General features: G+C 32.1%; 1 protein-coding gene across 4 annotated transcripts in view; it reads left to right on the plus strand.

The window, feature by feature from the left end:
- The window catches only part of MAPK10 (mitogen-activated protein kinase 10), a 334,813-nt gene that overhangs the window by 272,219 nt on the left and 43,290 nt on the right, over positions 1-19,304 (plus strand). For all 4 annotated transcript variants that reach the window (XM_055313051.1, XM_055313052.1, XM_055313053.1 and 1 more), the window contains 2 exons: positions 10,038-10,220; positions 14,151-14,275. In XM_055313051.1, the coding sequence (XP_055169026.1) occupies positions 10,038-10,220; positions 14,151-14,275 (308 nt within the window). The remainder of the gene's footprint in view (positions 1-10,037; positions 10,221-14,150; positions 14,276-19,304) is intronic.

The raw sequence follows: 19,304 nt of genomic DNA on the forward strand, positions 1-19,304 counted from the left end.
TATGACACACGTTCATTTTTCAAGTTTTTCTGTCTATATTGCATAAATTTGCCATATTCATGTTTATGTTGATGCTGTTTAAAAGTACGTTGAGTTGATAAAAACTAAATTCCTTCAGACTTCTAAAAAAGAGAATTTCTTTATTTTCTAAGGAATTTTAAACTTTATTTTGGTCTTTGGACATGAACATGAAACAGTTCTTAAGTTTTGGCTAATTTTATGCATTTAGTGAAAATAGACTCAATCTGTTACCTTTGTACTCTGCTTTTTCAGTTCATTGTGGTAGAATAATCAATGAGTGAAATGAGTATTTGCCACCTTTAAATTAAAATGATTATTTTAATTACTTTTCTTGCATATTCTATTTAAAAATCAAATCAGATTTCCACAACTGAGTTAGTAGGTATAGATGAACATATCTTAAAATCCATTTTTTGGGGAGAAATTGCTTGGATATCATTTCTAACAGGTATTAAAATCCCTTATAAGTAAAGCTTTAGCCTGCTACTAATGTTAAAATCTCATGATAGATACCTTTCAATGCCTGAGCTTGATATTTTTTATTGAGTTATTTCTGGAGTTCTTATAGGTATACATTTGTAAATTTCTTGAAGGACACATGCTAATTATTTTATAAAGTGGCTTCTTGAATGTAGGATGTGGTCTTTTAGTGATTTCAAACATGTTGGTTAAAGTTTAAATCATTCTTTTACAAGCAAACAAATTATGAACACTGAATATCATAAAGTTAAACTTTAAAATGCAAGACAGATTATTTTTTAAATTCCCCATTATTAGAAGTGAGTTCTCTGAAGAGGCAATAAAATTAGATCTCAGTCTATTAGTTAAATGGAACCTTTAAAATGGAGTTAGAGATATATAATATGTATATGATACATCCATACAATACATCATAAGAAGTCATATTATTTTAATTAACTTATATCCTCATTTACAAGAAGGCATTCTCAAAATAAATAATTACTAGAAATCTTTGCAATATGAGCTATGCATATCTTCTTAATATATAAACCATTCAACAACAAGACTTAAAATATTAATAAGGCCTTATCCCCTTATCTTCTATGTCTAAAAAATTTCAACCTGTTATTTTTAGCATTGAGAAATTTAGATAGCTAAAAGCAGCTTTTAAAGTTTTATATATTGGGCAGCCTGGTTGTCAGCGGTTTAGCGCCGCCTTCAGCCCAGGGTGTGATCCTGGAGACCTGGGATCTAGTCCCACGTCGGGCTCCCTGCATGAAGCCTGCTTCTCCCTCTACCTGTGTCTCTGCCTCTCTCTCTCTCTCTCTCCTCTCTCTCTCTCTCTGTGTGTCTCTCATGAACAAATGAAATCTATAAAATAAAATTGTATGTATTTATAGACTACCTTATTGGTAAATGTATTCTTAAGTATATATTAACTCAATTTATTCAGATCAAATGTTTTTAACTCTACAGAGGAATCAGAACTCAACTAGTGAGATACTTTCTTTTGGGAAATCTAATGAATTTCATCATAGCAAAAATTTTTACTTTGAAAATTATAAAATATTTTAAGTTATACAAGTGAATTAATATTAGACATATAGCTATGTAGAAGACCAATACAATGAAAACATATATACTATCACTCAGATTAAAAAACAGAACATTACCAATATCTTTGAGTCTTTTGTGTTCTTCCCAATCATATTCTTCATTCTTCCCAGAGGTCCTAAATACATGTTTTTACGATCTTCTTAACTTTATATTTTACCACAAGTATATTTATCTCTAAGCAACATATGGTTTAGCTTTATGTGTTTTACATATTGAACAAGTCGCATTATTTTGCTACTTGCTTTTCGTGGAAGTTAACTTTATATTTTTGAGGTTTATTCATGTTGATCCATTAGTTCATTCATTTTCATTGCTGTAAAGTATTGCAGTCTCTGAATATTCTATAGTGAATTTGTTTTCCTACAAATAGGCTTTGGAATATATTCAGTTTACGTGTTTGTTTTTGCTTTTGCTTTTATAAATAATGAAGCCATGAACATAGATCTCCAGGAGCACATGGGAAAGGGAAGGTTTTTTTGTTTGTTTTTTGTTTTGTTTTGTTTTTAATGATAAATTCCTGGGCACAAAGGGGTGCACATTTTAAACCTGACTATGTATCATAAGATTGATTTCTAGAGAAGTAGTATATAAATATAACTGTCTACTCCACATTGACACCAAATCTTGGTAGTGTGAGATTTGTTTTTAAATTTTTACCAATCTCTTGGATATAAAATACTATTTCACCGGAGGCTGAATTTTTATTTTCTTAACTGCAAGGGAGGCTAAGTATCTTTCCCTATGTTTATAGGCCATCAGTCTTGGTAAAGTTCCATTTTTTAAAACATTTTTTATTGTATTTTAAAAATTGATTAGTAGTAGTTCATTATATATTCTGACACTACTCTTTGTCAGTTTTATGTGTTGCAAATATCTTCTCCCTGTATTTAGATTATTTTCTCTCTTTATTTTATAGTGATTTTGGAATTTGGCAGTTTGTTTTTTGTATTCCCTTGTATAAAAAGTCCTTAAGATTTTTATGTCTTAAGAATCCTTTTAGGCCTTTATAGTCTCTTGTAATTTTACTACAAATGTTTTAAAGATTGGTCTTTTACATTTAAGCCTTTAGTTCACCTGGAACTGATTTTGTGTATAGTGTTAAAGAGGGATCTAATTTATTTTATTTCAGTTCCATGTATTAATTAGCTTATTCTTTCTTTACTGATAATGCTGTCTCTATCATAAGTTTCCACATATTGAGGGAAAGAGTATTTAATACTGGGTTCTATATTCTGTTCCACTGATCTGTTTGTCTATACCACTACTACCCTTTCTTAATACAAAAGTATAATATGTACTTATATCAGTAAGGTAAACACCTCACCTTTATTGTCTTCTTCAGAAGTATCTTAGCTATTAATGACTCATTGAATTCCCATAAACATTTTAAAATTGACCTGCTAAGATTCCTATTGGTACTTATACTGGAACTGGCATTAAATCTATAGTTTAATATGTGGGAAATTGCTTTTTTAATTTTGGTAATGTTTATCTTTCTCCTGAACACACAAGGATCCTAGCACAAAGTAATTTAGGTCATTACTGTACCAATTAAAATATACTGTCAAAAAAAATAAATAAAAAAATAAAATAAAATATATTGTCCGTGCCCAGTATTTTAGTTCTTTTCCTTTAGCCTCATAAACTGCCAATATTATAATATTATTGCATACAGTTGGGGTTTTTAGATTCACCTTAGAACGCTATCATTTTCTTGGCTTACTACTATTTCTTGCAACTTGGCTCTTTATTTTAAGGTTATTTTCCTTTTTTTAAGTTAAAAAATCAAGTTTATTTTTCCATATCAACAACAAATTATTTGAAAAAAATATGAATGTAGTGCCTCTTACAATAATATCAAATCAAATCAAATCAAATCAAATCAAATAGATTTCTGGTTTCTAGTTCCATATGTAAGAAGCTTGGAAATCATCACTCCATCCTAATAAGAAGTAAAAAGGCTGAACAGATTGAAAGTCATCAACTCTTATGGATCTGTAAGAGAGAGGAAGACACAGAGAAAACTAATGTCCCAGAGCAAGAGAAACAGGCACATACAGGGATTCATGTCAAGGATAGAAAAATCTGAACTATAACTGACAAATTTCTAGAGACTCAGTGTGGACAACTCTCAGGTTTAAAAACTCCAGGTGGAGTCAGTCATGTGGAAGCACAACATTGTTAGATTTACCCCAAGACTTTGATCAGACTCCTACAGAAAATATCAGAGAAAAATGCCTCACTTTTTCCATAGTGGGAGGGGAAAGGAACCATTTTGAAATACACCAGAACACTCTGTTTTTCTTATTTCTTTTTTTGTCTTTAAGTTTTTAATTTTAATTCCAATTTAGTTAACATACAGTGTTTTATTAGTCTCAGGTATACAATAGAGTGATTCAACAATTCTACACATTACTCTGTTTTTCTCTCTACCTTCATTTAGGATTTTTTTCCTTAGCCTTTGTTTATTTACTGTTTCTCAAGCATGTAACTAGGTGTGGATTTCTTTCTTTTCTTTTCTTTTCTTTTCTTTTCTTTTTTTTCTTTTCTTTTCTTTTCTTTTCTTTTCTTTCTCTTTCTTTCTTTCTTTCTTTCTTTCTTTCTCTTTTTCTTTTTCTTTTTTTTTTAAATTTATCTCCCTTGGGACTAACTGGGTTTCTGAAATTCCAGCTTATCTCCAGTTTCTGGAATTTCTCACTTTTCATTTCTTTGAATATTTTCTCTCCTCTATTCTTTAAATTATTTCCATTATAAAACTCTGGTTGAACTTAAAAGTAGACATTCACTTATTCACCATATATTGCTGACCACTTATCATGTGTTGGACATTTTTTAGTTTCCAGGTATATATCAGGAATTAAAAATGACATAATAAAACTTACAATAAAAGTACTGTAGTAGAAGGGATGATGACTAAGGAACAAGAGGGTCAAAGTGCTAGGTTGTCTCTGTTTTTGAAAATTTAAATATGAAAAGTTTTGTCAAGTATGCCTCATATGGCATGTTTTCTTGATCTCATATAGACCTGATTATCCTTTCTTAATCTTCCTTTTATATAGAGTTATGCCTAGAAATGGATTTACTCAAAGGGTCTTAACAGACTACAGTTTTCCAAAATTCCCCTTAAATAGAACTTTATATTTCTGTGAGTGTTAGTTGTTTTTATTACTTCCTTTGTTTAAAGTCCTTTTATTTACCAATTTTAAAAGGACTTTGATATTTTTCAGCTAAAAGATACAGATGTCAAATTAAATTATCTCAAGACTTCTTCCCAGTTTCAAAATGCAGGTGGAGTCAGAGCCAGCCTTTATGAAGCCAGAATATCATACAGCTTAAGGAAGGTATTTCATGAAAACAATAATTTATTTATAAATATCAAATTAGATACAGAGTCTTGTAAGGGGTTTGTGCAAATGAGATGTCCCAAAGATAAACTTTCAATAACTTAATAAAAATTCTACTTTTGGGACAACATATTAATATATATTAGATATGCTTATATGTGAAATGTCTATTTTTTGCTTTGTAACGAAATATAGGTTACAGTAATAAATAGATTTATAAGACAAAATGGATAGTACTGAGATCCATATACATCATGCTTCGAATATTAGCCTTTGGATATTTTGTGTCCCATAGTATTCCATTGATAATCTGCTGTCAGTGACCAAATAGCCTTTACTCAAATTGTCAGCTTTGAGTTCCTTAATGTGTTTTGGCTCATAATATTTCTTCTTCCTGTGCTCGTTTATAATGAAAATAAATGTTGGTTACTATTGTGCATTAAGTCACTTATTCATATTTCATGTTAATAGAGTTTAAGGGGGACTTTTGAGAGAAAATGAACATTCAAATAAACAAAGAGTGAAAATAATTTTAAAGTAACAAAAGAGCTCAAGACATAGTCATAAAAATTTGGATCCAGAACTCTGTCATATATGTATATATATATTTCTATCCTCATCTTTAAAATTGTCCTCAGAAGTAAGAGTTCTTTTGAAAACAAATTCATCATAGAGAAATGTGGAGTAATTATAGAAATAAATCGTCAAATATTTTGAACCTTATATTAAATTAAATAGCTTTTGTAATTTTTATGAGCAGCACCCCACAAGTGATAGCAACGTATAATTTTCATCCTTCCCTAAATGATGATGGTCAGAACCCCTCTCCCTCTGCTGGAACACTGTGTGCCACTTACTGTAATTCCCCATCATTTTTTCAGGAAAGTGACACAAGGAAAAGGGATAAATATCAGGATCTTTGTTTTTCACTGAAGTATTTCCAGGTGACTGACCCCTAAGTTTTCCACAGCAAATAGATGTGGGTTAATCTTTTGATGATATTGACCCTATTCTAACTTGTGTCATGGAACTGAAATAGTTTGGAACTATGTTCTTAAACTTGGACTCAGTAAATCACAAGAGACTTTTAATATATTCTACATTAATATATCTCAAAACATAGTCCAGGGACCATCTGGATTGCAATTACTATTGATATTTTTTAATATCATGTAAGACTTATGGACTCAGAATCTTGTAGATCAACAGGGAGTGGGGAGGGACCTGTATTTTTGTAAGTTCTCTATCTTATGAATATTCAAGTTTGGGAGCCACAGTTTATATCATGACACCTAACAAATGGCACAATGCAGTACCAAGGCAGCTAGTTGGCTTGCAAGATAGAATAGCCTCTCCTGGAACTCTATACAGACAGGTCTCTTGGGCAAAATTATCTTTAAAAAATTTAGTTAAGAATTTAGAGACAAACACTGGTATTCTCTAAGTTTCAAATAGATGTGAGAATTTTTTTACAGAAAATATTCACTATGAGACAGAGTAAAAAGTAAGTCTGGATTCATAGAGATGTCAACTCTGGAAACCATATTCATAATAACAAAAAAGTAACCAATGATGGAAAAAAAACATAAAAAAGAAGTTACAATTATTCAAAGAGCATAATAGAATGAGGCCATTAAACAACTTTATGGTTCCACTTAGTAGCTTCTGGAAGCTTAAATGTGCATAGAATAAATTGGGTTTGCAATTATGATCCAAAATACTCAGAGAAAGATAAGGATGTTTTGAACATTATGTTCAGGGTAGTTTGTGATATGTTTTAGAAAGTTTCCAAACCAAGGAAGTTAAGCTAAAAGGAGTACAAGAAATGTAAATTCTTAGCTAATTGATAAAATTAACTGGAATATTTTTCAATCTTAAGATTTCAGATACTTAATTTTACAATCCATACTTCTTTGTTTTATTCATCCTTTATGTTTTATTCATCCTGGTTGAAGATGTTAGAAATAGTCACTATTTGCACATTATCTTGTCATCAAAATCAAACTTTTGGTAATATGACTATTTTTTATGTAGTGAATTTAAAATTAGATGAGAAAATTGTCAAATAATTCCTATTAGATGACATTTTTCTATTTTTATTAAATGCTTTATAATTATATTAAGTCTGATAATTTCTAAAATAGATCAAAAGTATAAAATATATATCATATATATTTATATTTTGTTTATATTTATACATATATAAATATACTACCTTTTTGATAACTGTATAACCTGTAGATATTCAGATCCTACTCAGCATAAAAATTATGACTTATGAGTGTTGTAAAGCAAATGAATCCTTTTACAAAATAACTTTAGCCATTCTTTTAAAAACTATTTATCATATTTTCAACATATAATAATAAAAATCTAGTTAATGTTTTATGTATTTTTAAAAATTGTGGAAATCTGATAATTTAAAAAGTCTTACAAAATATATCACCTTATTGTCTATTTAAAATATTAATAAAATTAATTATTTTATGTGTGAATATGTTGACGTAATAGAGTAGGGACTCAGTTTCAGAGATATTCTTTAGGACCCATGACAAGCATACTATCAATTTGATGGTCAAATGAAAGCAGTTTCTATCACATCAATTCCAAAGTTGCTCTTTTCTTGCTGGAATTCGTGGAACAAGCACTGGACTTGGAGCCAGGAGATATGACTTCCAATCATGGCTTATATTTGGTTAATTATGATTATAAAGAAAAATCATGTAGTTAACTATGAATAGTTGAACATAGTCGTTCATGTTGAGATCCTGTGAACATCTGGAAAACAAGCACTTACTACTTAAATATAATTAGTCATGTTTATAGGAACAAAGAACTTGAGATGGATTAAAAGACGACTATACCACATACTTGCAGTTAGAATATTCAAATACTACACTGACAATAATAAAGATTCTTGTTTTCCTCCTTTTTGTAATCCATTATATCTAGGACCATTGTACTCTTCATCTAAAAAATGATCTAAGGTAGGAAGCACACTGAATGCCTCTATAGATTTTAATTATAGTTTGGAAAATGAAACATTTTAACAGTTTTTAACAACTTTTAGAATATTTGACTCTCTTAAACTTTATTGTAAAAATACCATGGAATTGTCCTAAGAATACTATTTTACAGGCATTTTTTTTGCTGAATAACTTTGTAACTTTAGCTAATTGTAACTGTGGAATATAATAGAGTGTTGGAAGTATTTTCCAACTGTGCTAAACGACTCCTTTATGGAAAATCTGACAGCTTCTTTGCCCTTATTTTTTGTTTGACATCAGGTCTTCAGAATTCTAAGGAAGTATGATCAATGATTAAATGATGGCTTGGTAGGGTGTGAAAACCTAACTGGATTAGAGAGTAGACCTCTTCATAATTTACAGTGTAAGCATGGAGATTTAACCTTAATTAGTGTTTTCTACTTATACATGAGTAGTTATAGCTTACCTACGTCCATAGTTCTAACATAAGTTTTTGTCTTAGAATAACCTTTAATTCTAACCTTTTGTTATCTTTTAGTTTCTTTATTTCTAATAAGTTTGACTTACTGCTATATTCTCAAGCACATTGTAACTTAATAAACTTTTGTTGAAACATGTTCTTGTTTAATTATTCCTACTGTTCTGTAAAGGAATATTCTGCATTTTTTTCATACCCACCCTTCATTTTTTAATATTACACAATCATATATTTTTTAACCTAATAATTGAGAGGATGTGTAATAATTTAAATTTTATTCAGCAAGGTTATAAGGGAGATAAGAGAGGATTTGCAAATTAGTTTGATATTATCTTTGTTCAATCTTTTATCTACTTTACATTGTATATTTATTTTTGTTAAATATAGCTAATGTTGTCTTTTGTCAGGACTGCTGATCTTTTTTGGTTCAACCTCACTGAATAACTAGGGGTAAAGATTTTACAAATTTCAATTGAGTAATACTATGGTTAGATCTCTGAACTGTTGCAAATTACAGAAATGTAATTAATTAATACTAAAGGATAGAGTTGTAGAAAAATAAACAATGTAATAGAGAGCACTGCCTGTATTATTGTATTTAAGAATAATTTCTAAGGCTTCTATCGTTCATTGACACAAGGCAAGGAAATTTGTTTGAAATCGGCTTCTTCCAGTTGATTCTTCAGAGTTTTCATAGGTAATATTTATCATTCTCAAGGATCTGATGTATCAAATGTTAATGATAGTTGAAAAAGAAAATGTCAGTCAGTGAGTATGTCTGTCAAAGATCGATCCTCAATTTTGGGAGTATTAGTTTTCAGAGAGATGTAATATTTTCTGTAGAATTCCCCATGATTAATATACTTTTGAATTACATACACTTGGATGGAAATCTGTTGTCTTAAGCTGAACATCCTATATTTATCCTCATACTTCATTGAAAGCAATACTCAGGAATGCAGGGCATTACTATCAGTAGTAATAAAAATAGGTATGAAACTGTATCTACTTTTATAACTAGAATTTTTTAAATCTTTGGTAAAGAATAAATTATTTTATTATCAAAAATGATACTGATCCCATATTTAATGCATTAGAAAAATGAACAGATGATGAAATTTCCTATTTCCTAGGGAAAGGAAGAAAAAAAATCTTAAAATGAATTTTTAAAAATGTAAATGAATCTTATAAAATGTTTATGTATTAGTCATTTTAGAAAACAAGTGATTGAGGTAATTTTATGATAAAAATTATTATTTTGCATCATATTTTTCTCATTTAAATCACATAACTAAATAGAAATTTACCTCAATATAAGAAATTCTTCTGTTATTTAAATAAATACCTTTTCATCTTTACAACTCAAGAACTATTTCATGATATCCTACTTTGTTAAGTAATGTTAGTTCCCTAAAATTGTATTTATGCCACAAGTGAATTTAAAATTCCAGGAGGATTAATTGTCTGAAAATTCTGGTTTCATACTTTTTGTCCTTTTTTGCTTATTAAACTCCAATTATGTTGGTGATTTTTCAGGATTTTGAGAAGCAGTTAGTCTCCCAACTAGTGAAAGGCAAGACCTAGTAGGTCTACACTTTTTTTTTTTGCCCTTAACTATTCAATTCTCAGATATTGACCAGTGGAACAAGGTAATTGAACAACTAGGAACACCATGTCCAGAATTTATGAAGAAATTGCAACCTACGGTAAGAAATTATGTGGAGAATCGGCCCAAGTATGCAGGACTCACCTTCCCCAAGCTCTTCCCAGATTCCCTCTTCCCAGCGGACTCTGAGCACAATAAACTCAAAGGTATGGCCATCAGCAACAATCTCAGAAGCACTGCGTGGGTGGTGGATTAGACAAATGATAGAGATACCTCTCTTTAACTTGAACTAAAATAATTTAAGGAGTATTTTTTAAAGTTTTGTTTGTTTGATTTACTAAGAGCGTGTGGTCAAGGATTTTGAAATTGTGTGGATATTCAGAGAGTGTGGATATTCAGAATTTATTACTAAATTCATTATTTAGTAATAAAGGATGTGACAGTGGCATGGGTTACCTATGTCATGAGGCTTATTTGGAATCTTAAAATTCTTTTGCAGTGTAACTCTAAAAGACCAATGTGATATACATTGAAGTAATTGTTCTAATTCTTTTTATTACCTGGAGAATATTTCAACACAGTGTTTTGTAGTAAAATCTTGGAAACACAGGTGTTTGAGTTTTCTATTATTTATATTTTATGGAATGTTTAACTATCGATTTTTCATCTTACGAGTAACCAATGAGATTTACTTACACATTTTATATTCAATAGAAATATTTGCATCAATAAGTAATTCTTTCTGCTACTATGTCTGTAGTTATGAACTTCAGTGGGATGCCTGGGTGGCTCAGTGGTTGGGCACTGCCTTTGGCCCGGGTCATGATCCTGGGATCGAGTCCCATATTGGGCTCCCTGCAAGGAGCCTGCTTCTGCCTCTGCCTATGTCTTTGTCTCTGTCTGTCTCTCTCTCTCTCTCTCTCTGTCTCTCATGAATAAATAAATAAATCTTTAAAAAAAAAAGAACTTCAGTAACAAATCTTAGTTTCTTCAGCTACAAACTGGGATAATAATGCCTTAGTCATAGGATAAGAGACAAGGGATAAATTTGGCAATGTGTAAAATATACTGTAAATAATATTCTATTTCTAATTTTAATTTAGAACATTTTAGGGAACCTGATTTTGAAACAAATTTGTTTTTTTCCTTGCCTGAGCTCAAATGCTGTCTCTGAAAATCTGTGTGAGCCTGGACAAGTCGTCTGATCTATCTGTACCTCCTTTAACAAGTGAAAGTAGGAAGTGTCTACCTTAGGATCATTGGGAGAATTAACTGACTAAATATTTTTGTCAAACACTTAAAACAATGCCTGGCTCATAGTAAATACTCGGTAGCTGTTAGACATTTTTTAAAAAGTAATAATTATTATTTAAAATATAATGATATATATCAAAAAAGAATAAGGATGCATGCTTTTGAAATTTTACCCCAAAAATTCAGTGGATAATTAATTAACTATAGACTTAACTTACAGACATAATTTATAGCAAATACAGACTTAAATGAGACAGAGAAACTTAAAATGTGGTGCTATTTTCCAGGGTCTTATCCCCAGTCTTATATGTCGTGGATTGTAAGTGTACAGAACTGTTCCTGTGTTCTTGACAGTCTCATTGCACAATTGGGTTGCTTCCTTCAGTTGACTTGACACTCTGAATGACAACAGAGGAAATGATTACTAAGACGGCTGCTTTCTTTTTTTTTTTTTAAGATTCTATCCATTTATTCATGAGAGACACAGAGAGAGAGAGAGAGAAAGAAAGAGAGAGAGAGAGAGAGAGAGAGAGAGAGAGAGAAGCAGGCTCCACGCAGGGAGCCTGACGTGGGACCCGATCCCGGGTCTCCAGGATCAGGCCCTGGGCTGAAGGTGGGGCTAAACCGCTGCGCCACCCCGGCTGCCCTAATACTGCTGCTTTAAAGATCAACACTACCTATATACTCCAAAAGGAAATTTGAAGAACTTAGTGTCTTTATAATGCTAATTGGCATGTCAGGCAAAAGTAATATCTTTATCTGAAGACACTTGTAGTGTAACAGTATGGGGATGTTAAAAGCCCTAATCAAAGTATTTGAGATAATGACAGCACTTGTAGAAAGACTATTAAATAAAATACCATGCTTCATAATATAATTCTGACTTTCTTGAGTTTATTTTTTGCTTTTTAATTCAACTTCAATCTCCATGATTATATTATTTTTACAAATGATAGGCTAGTTTATATATTTATAATTATTTAATGATAATTTTAATATCATAATTGGTAAATTATAAAGACTTCTACAAATAGTAAGAGGAAAGAATTTATTGTTATTTAAAAAGAGTGTAAGACATTTACTTGCAAATAAAAGAATGAGAAAGGAGGAATTGAAAACTTTTCTTCCTCCTTATTTTGTTCCTTCAAATACTATTGATCACTGTTCCTTAGAGACTAGATTCTTTGGTATTACTGTAGTTCATGCCTCTATTGATTCGGAGCCCAGGCCAACCCCCACCACTTTTAAAACATAGGGGGTTTGATGGGAGAATTTTTGGGAGGTAGGTGTATGTGTCTGGGTATAAAATCAGAAAGATCTCTGAATCAGTGAAATGAATAAATATAGCCATTAAAGGAGGGTCATGGAACAAACAATATTTTCACCATAAAATTTTCATATCAGTTTGGAGCTGCATTTTCTGTTTTATGTCTAAAGTTTTTGTTTGTAGAGATGGAAAACTGAGTGTCTTTTAGCACTGTTATTAAATAAATACACTTACTGATCATCACCATTTAATTTTTTGGGGATCTCTGGCACCTTGCACTACCTGACACAGAGTAGATATTTAGTATTTTATATACTAAACTATGTCAATATGGTTACTGAGATGTGTGAATTCTTTCTTCAAATCTGTCCCCTCCTCTCTATCCTTGAAACTTCTGTTCCTATTAAAGCCCTCATTGTCTTTCTAATCCTCAAAAAAAGTCACCCCGACTTCCTTGTCTCCCTCTAGATACTGCTTTATCCCTTTTGTCCTATCTCAGAAAAGCTTTTAAAATGAGCAATCTATATCCACTTTATCTGCTTCCTTTTTAAAACTTCATTCTATCACATTTATATATATGTATAAAATACACATAAAATATATTAAAATATATATATTCTTCCCTCCTCAGAGGTAACTATTATTTTCAGTTTCTTGATTATTCTTGCAGTCTTTTTCTAAACGTTTATATACATTAATAGGAAGAGAGGGAAATATTTGTTGTTTTAGTGAGAAGGGGTAGATGTATACAAATGATATCATGATCTATGCATCATTCTTGCAACTTTGTTTTGTTGCTTAACAACATGTCTGTGTGAGTACATATAGATCTCATTCTTTTAAATTGCCAACTGCAATTCCATGGTATAGTTGTACCATAGCTCATTTTTTAACTTTTTTTTTTTTGCTCTCTGGATAGAAATTTAGACTTTATTTTATTTTTTTTATTTCATAACGAATACTATAGTGAACATCCTTTCTGTGTTGTTTTTCTTTTCATGAACATGTACAATTGTTTCTATAGGCTGTATACCAAAAGTGGAACTGCTGGATCATAAAGTATTCACATTAAAATTTTAATAGTCCGGGGATCCCTGGGTGGCTCAGTGGTTTGGTGCCTGCCTTTGGCCCAGGGCGTGATCCTGGAGTCCCGGGATCGAGTCCCGCCTCAGGCTCCCGGCATGGAGCCTGCTTCTCCCTCCTTCTGTGTCTCTGCCTCTCTCTCTCTCTCTCTCTCTGTCTATCATGAATAAATAAATAAATAAATAAATAAATAAATAAATAAATAAATCTTTAAAAAACAAAACAAAAAATAAATAAAATTTTAATAGTCCAAATTTGCCTTGTAGAAACATTTATCAATTTAACACTCACACCAACATGAATGAAATTACCTGGTATGAGTAAATGTTACACCTTTTTTTTTTTTCCAATCTGGCGAATAAAAAACATTTCATTGTTTCATTTTGCATTTTCCTAGTCACTTGGTAAAGTTGCCCAATGTTTGGAAGGAAGGTGGTAGTTTATCTTTGTTTTCTTAATTTTCTCTCCCTCCAACAAATTTTCCTGACAAAGTCAAAGTTTTACTAATTGTTTCTCTCCTTCATTGTTTCAGCCAGCCAAGCCAGGGACTTATTGTCAAAGATGCTAGTGATTGACCCTGCAAAAAGGATATCAGTGGATGACGCCTTACAGCATCCTTACATCAATGTCTGGTACGACCCTGCCGAAGTGGAGGCGGTAAGGCATAGTAGGCTTAGTTACTTTCCTTCCACAAACAAATCAGAATAATTGGGTGCTCAGTGGTGAAAACTGCAAGAGAATTAGAACCCAAAAGCACACACAAAGGATCTTCAGGCAATTCCTAAGTCACAAAGTTATTACTTTCCTCTATAAAAGTTATTTTCTTTCACCCATATTTTACATGCTTTTCTTTTTCAGGGTTTTCCATGAGAGCTGATTTATCCAAAAAGCCTTAGCTGTCCATGAAACATCCATTTGCTTTTGTGAAATTGTTAACAACCCCAGTGTTTGCTTTTTTATGTTGAATTTCCAGCTTCTGATGCAAATTAAGTAGCAGAAATCATCATAGAGAATAAGGTGCTTTGCCTCTCTTTCCTTAATAAGATGCCTGCCATTACTCAAGTGTGGCACCACAAGCATTTCACAGATAGAGCTTTTACCAGGCCATTGGTGACTTTGTGAAACCTTACATGGATTAGATGAGAAAACCTAGGTAGTTCAGTGCAGAGTAGTTCAGGTTTATTCTAAATTCACTGACAAAGTAAGATGAACCTCCATATTGTAAATCTAGGCTGAGTTTAAAGATCTTCTCTGAAGCATCACTTTTTTAAAAACTATTTCCAACCATTCAATATCTTTCCGCCAATCCCTTTCTTACGTCTTTGCCTTTCTCCTTTTCTGCCTGGAGCCAAGGCATAAGATTATTGTTGTTGCCTATGTGTGTTCATAGGCCTCCTGATGAGAATATCCTTTGGTCTCTTTTTTAAATGTTGCCATCAGCAATGTTATCTTCTCAAAGAATCAAAATCTCCTCAAATTCTTAGAACACCTCTGCTAAATGATTTTTTTCCCTTTTTTTTAACATAATAACTTCAAAGTGCTTTGAATTGGTTTTTAACACCTAATTGAAATACTCTCTTCACTTGTTTTCTCATATCTTTCTCTATATTTCAAAGTATTCTTGTTTGAGCCTAATTTTGCTTTGTTTCAGCTTCCTTTTGTTTCATTGTGCACCTGCCTATGTCGAGATGCTGGATTCAAACTGACATAATTCTTATCCCTTTATCTTTCACCAGAAAAGTGAGAGCTGACAGATGGGAGTGGGAATTAGGGAGAATTAAACTTTGTAAACATTCAAAAAACTACTTTTCATAGTAACCCAAATGCATTAAAAAAATTTGAGGAAAATACTTCAGTGATAAATGAGTCTCTCAAGTGTGGAAACTGGGGTGTTAACAATCCTTGATGACATATTCTTAAGATCTGCTCTCTTAAGTATCATTTCACAGTGATGTTGAAATTTCAGTTTGCTTAGAATTAATTTTTAGTCACTTGATTTGATTTTTACAAAATAAAATCCTAATTTTTTTAAAGATTTTATTTATTTATTTGAGAGAGAGGGAGAGATAGTGAGAGAGAACGTAAGCAGAAGGCAGGGAGAAGGAGAAGCAGAGTCCCTGTGAGCAGGGAGCCTGACGCGTGGCTGGATCCCAGGATGCTGGGATCAGGACCCGAGCTGAAGGCAGACACTTAACCAACTGAGCTACCCAGATGCCCCAAATCCTAACATTTTTATGGGTAAAAGATAGAATCACTTTTCTCTCACTCTTAGGAAATACTTTCAAAGACATTCTTGGGGTACAATGAAGTATTGAAGTCAGTAAGAGAAAGTATGATATATAAATATGTGAAAAGTAAGTGTGAATATTTTTCCTTTGATGATTTTCAAGAAAATACTTTAGGTTATGTTGATAAAAATTTTAGACCAACACAAATTATTTAAAATTGTTGCTCCTCATTTATTTTGATCATTCAAATCATGTGGCATGTTTATTTTTTCTTACATCTAATGTAATGTGTGTAATCTGTTTTTAATGGATTGTGGCCCAGAGTTTAATTGGAGTCATAAAGTCTGCATTTGTAATTCACTTGGGATTATGTTGCCTATAAAAGAAATAGTTGTTTAGATTCTAAACATATTAATGAATAGCATCAGTGAGTTTTTAAATTTAATTTTTTATGAAAAATTTCTTCAAAGGGTAAAAAACTTAAGATTTAGGGTGCTAAAGTGGCTAGAACCTTGTTCTTCTTCATTTCAATATTGTCACCCTGGAGAGTAGATAATAACAATATAAGATGTGGATTTTAGGGGAAGGATTTGATAGAGCCTGAAGGTTTAGGAAAAGGGATCAGTTAATGCACAGAAGAACAAGCAGGTATTTAACACTTAGGCTAGGATCATTGATTATACAAGGATAAACATGTTTTACATGTAGACATGTTGCAGGAATAGGTCAGAATTCTGACCCTAGGGCAAGGATAATTCATTACTTTATAAAATGTATTATACAAGTCACAACTAGGAAGAGACAGATTCTAAAGATGCTAGAAGCTAAGGTCAGCTATGCTTTCTGCAATGCCCTTAGAAAATGCCTTTGTTATTGCATGTGAACTTACATTTAAAGTAAAATAACCTTTCTTTATGGATGCATGGCAAAGCTATAATTTCCAAGGTATATTTTCTGCCAAGACTGTTCTGTAAAATAAACTCTGGTGTGTTCTATAATCCAAACAAATGGAAGTATCAAATAATCTGAATTTCCATGATTAAAAGTTTATCCAGGATATCCAGGCTAAGCAGCCTTCAAGTAACTCACATGATATTACAAAGGGAAGGAAATTCAAAGATGAGAGGAAAGAAACATATATTTCATTGAAAAAAAAATGAGGCAAATGGAAAGGGAAAAAGGAGAAACTGCAAGAGAATGTGATATCTTCAGGGAAGGTAGGAAAGCAGGAAAGGAGAAGAGAGAAATGCTATGAAATACTAATCTATTCATCATAACTTACCACTTGTTTCCGAAAGTGCCAAAGTACTAAAATGAAAAGAGAAGAGCTTATGAATGCTGTCATAACTCGAAGAAAATTACTCATGCAACCATGAAGTTGAGAAATTTAAAAGTTGAATGTCAAGGTTAATGGTGATCTGTGTAATAGTGCATAGAGTTTTAAAGTTGTAACTGCTCAGATTATTAGCAAGCTCTTATTCAAATAATGTTCAGAGTAAAAAAAAACAATGTGCCCCAAACAGGGTGCAAAGTCCACATTTAGTGTCAATGCTTTCTTATAAGATAGTTGGAAGGTATTCTAACTCTGTTTCAGTATTTATCAAGAGGGCAAAAACATCATATACAAATGCAATGCATTCTGTTGTATGCATCTTCACAGGCATGAAAGATGGGGTAGGTTTTTAAATTTCTGCTCTCCCACTTACTAGCTGGCCTTGGTCAAGTTTCTTAACCTTTCTTCAGCTCAGTTTTCTAAATTAATAATAGGGAACATTCATACTTAGTGCATATTTACTTACATAGTACTTACTCAGAGAATATAAAGAGTTAATGTACATGAAGTGCTCAGTACACTACTGTAGCTAGTAGGGATCATAGAAATTCTTACTATTGCTATTACTATTACAACTTTTTATATGCAAAGCTCAACTACCTTTTGATATTTGGAAAGATACATATATTTAGTAAAAAAAAGACCAGCTGGCCAAAAAATTGTAAAAGTATTCAATAACATTAAAAAAAATCCTGGAAATTATGTAGCTCCTACAAGATTTTAAACTGTTGGTCCTTTTTTGGCTGAAATATGTCCACTTCTACTTTGTCAAGAGTAAGAGAATTCAGTGCCATTTATTTAAGCCAAAATAAAGGCACATTATATAGCTCATAAATCCTCATTATAATCAACTTAATGAAACTAAAGGATATTCAGGACTGTTTGGGGAATCACTTTAAATATATTCCCTGTGCTCTGTTAGAAATATGGAAACAATGAGGATCAGTTGCCTTATTTCTACAAGATTCTTGAGTTTAGAAATTCTGTTAGAGAAGAAGGTGGCTTTCACTTTGCAACCTCTGAGAGTAGGGGCATAGAGGCATATTAAGGGCATCATCATGAACTACAAACTAAAGAAGAGTTGATTATGTTTCATGGCACATGAAAAGGGAATTTAAGAAGAATATAAAATGTGACCCCTTTTTAAGGACACTTTTATTTCTCTCAGAAATTCTAGAGCACCCTCCTGCATTGCTAGTAGTGGAAGAAGGAGGTAGGAGAGGGAAGGGAGGGGGAGGTGATACATTCAGTGACCAAATCGAACACCTCAAAACTCAAAGTAGTCCTCATAGAGAAGCCAATTAAAAATGTAGGAGCAGAGAAGGACTTTTGTTTATTTCTCAGTTCATGACAGGAAGGAAGGATTAGGATTTGTCACTAGAACCATCATCCAACATGGGACTGGTACTGGGGACCAGGCTCATGACCAGCAGTGTTTAGCCAAGTCACTGTTAGTTGAACTTTGTCTCAGAGAGCCTCAGATACAATCCTCAATGGTCAAAATGTTATTCTGGAAATCTGGACAGAGGGGCAGTTTGAACCAGTCAGGCTGTTGTTCTAAGAATTCCTTTCTCTAGTGGGCAAGCCCTGGGGACTTGAGAACCCAGAAAAGTGATGGCAGGCAACACAGGACCATCTGAATGGTAGCTGAGACAAAGTTGCAGGAGGGAATGCTAGAACAGAGGCATGGAATGTGGGGCTTGGGCTGAGGAGTAGACTGAGGGGAGAGGTTGGAAATGTTTTGGTTGAGAATATAAGTACACATGTCATCCTTATAGAGACCAAAGAAAAGGTAATTAATCCAATCAGTTTGGGTAGAATGTGATTAGGGAAGCAAGGTGGTGTTGAACTTGTTAATTATTTCTTGCCTAATTCAAGATTAATTTGGTAATTAATTTGGCTGGGTGGGAATTTAATCTACCTATACAGATCCTAAATTAAACAAACTGGTCTTCAGATTTCCAGTGAGAGTATAATCCCAGAAACAGAGTTACACTTAGATGTGTTAGCGTTGAAGTTCAATAAGCCTAGAATAGTCAGTAATGTTACACATTACTGTTTGTAACATAAGGTAATTAATAAAGTCATAAATATTTTACTGATATTATTATTTGCTATTTCATTC

Source organism: Nyctereutes procyonoides, unplaced genomic scaffold (genome assembly GCF_905146905.1).
Source record: "Nyctereutes procyonoides isolate TBG_1078 unplaced genomic scaffold, NYPRO_anot_genome, whole genome shotgun sequence".
In the NCBI taxonomy this organism is placed as follows: Eukaryota; Metazoa; Chordata; class Mammalia; order Carnivora; family Canidae; genus Nyctereutes; species Nyctereutes procyonoides.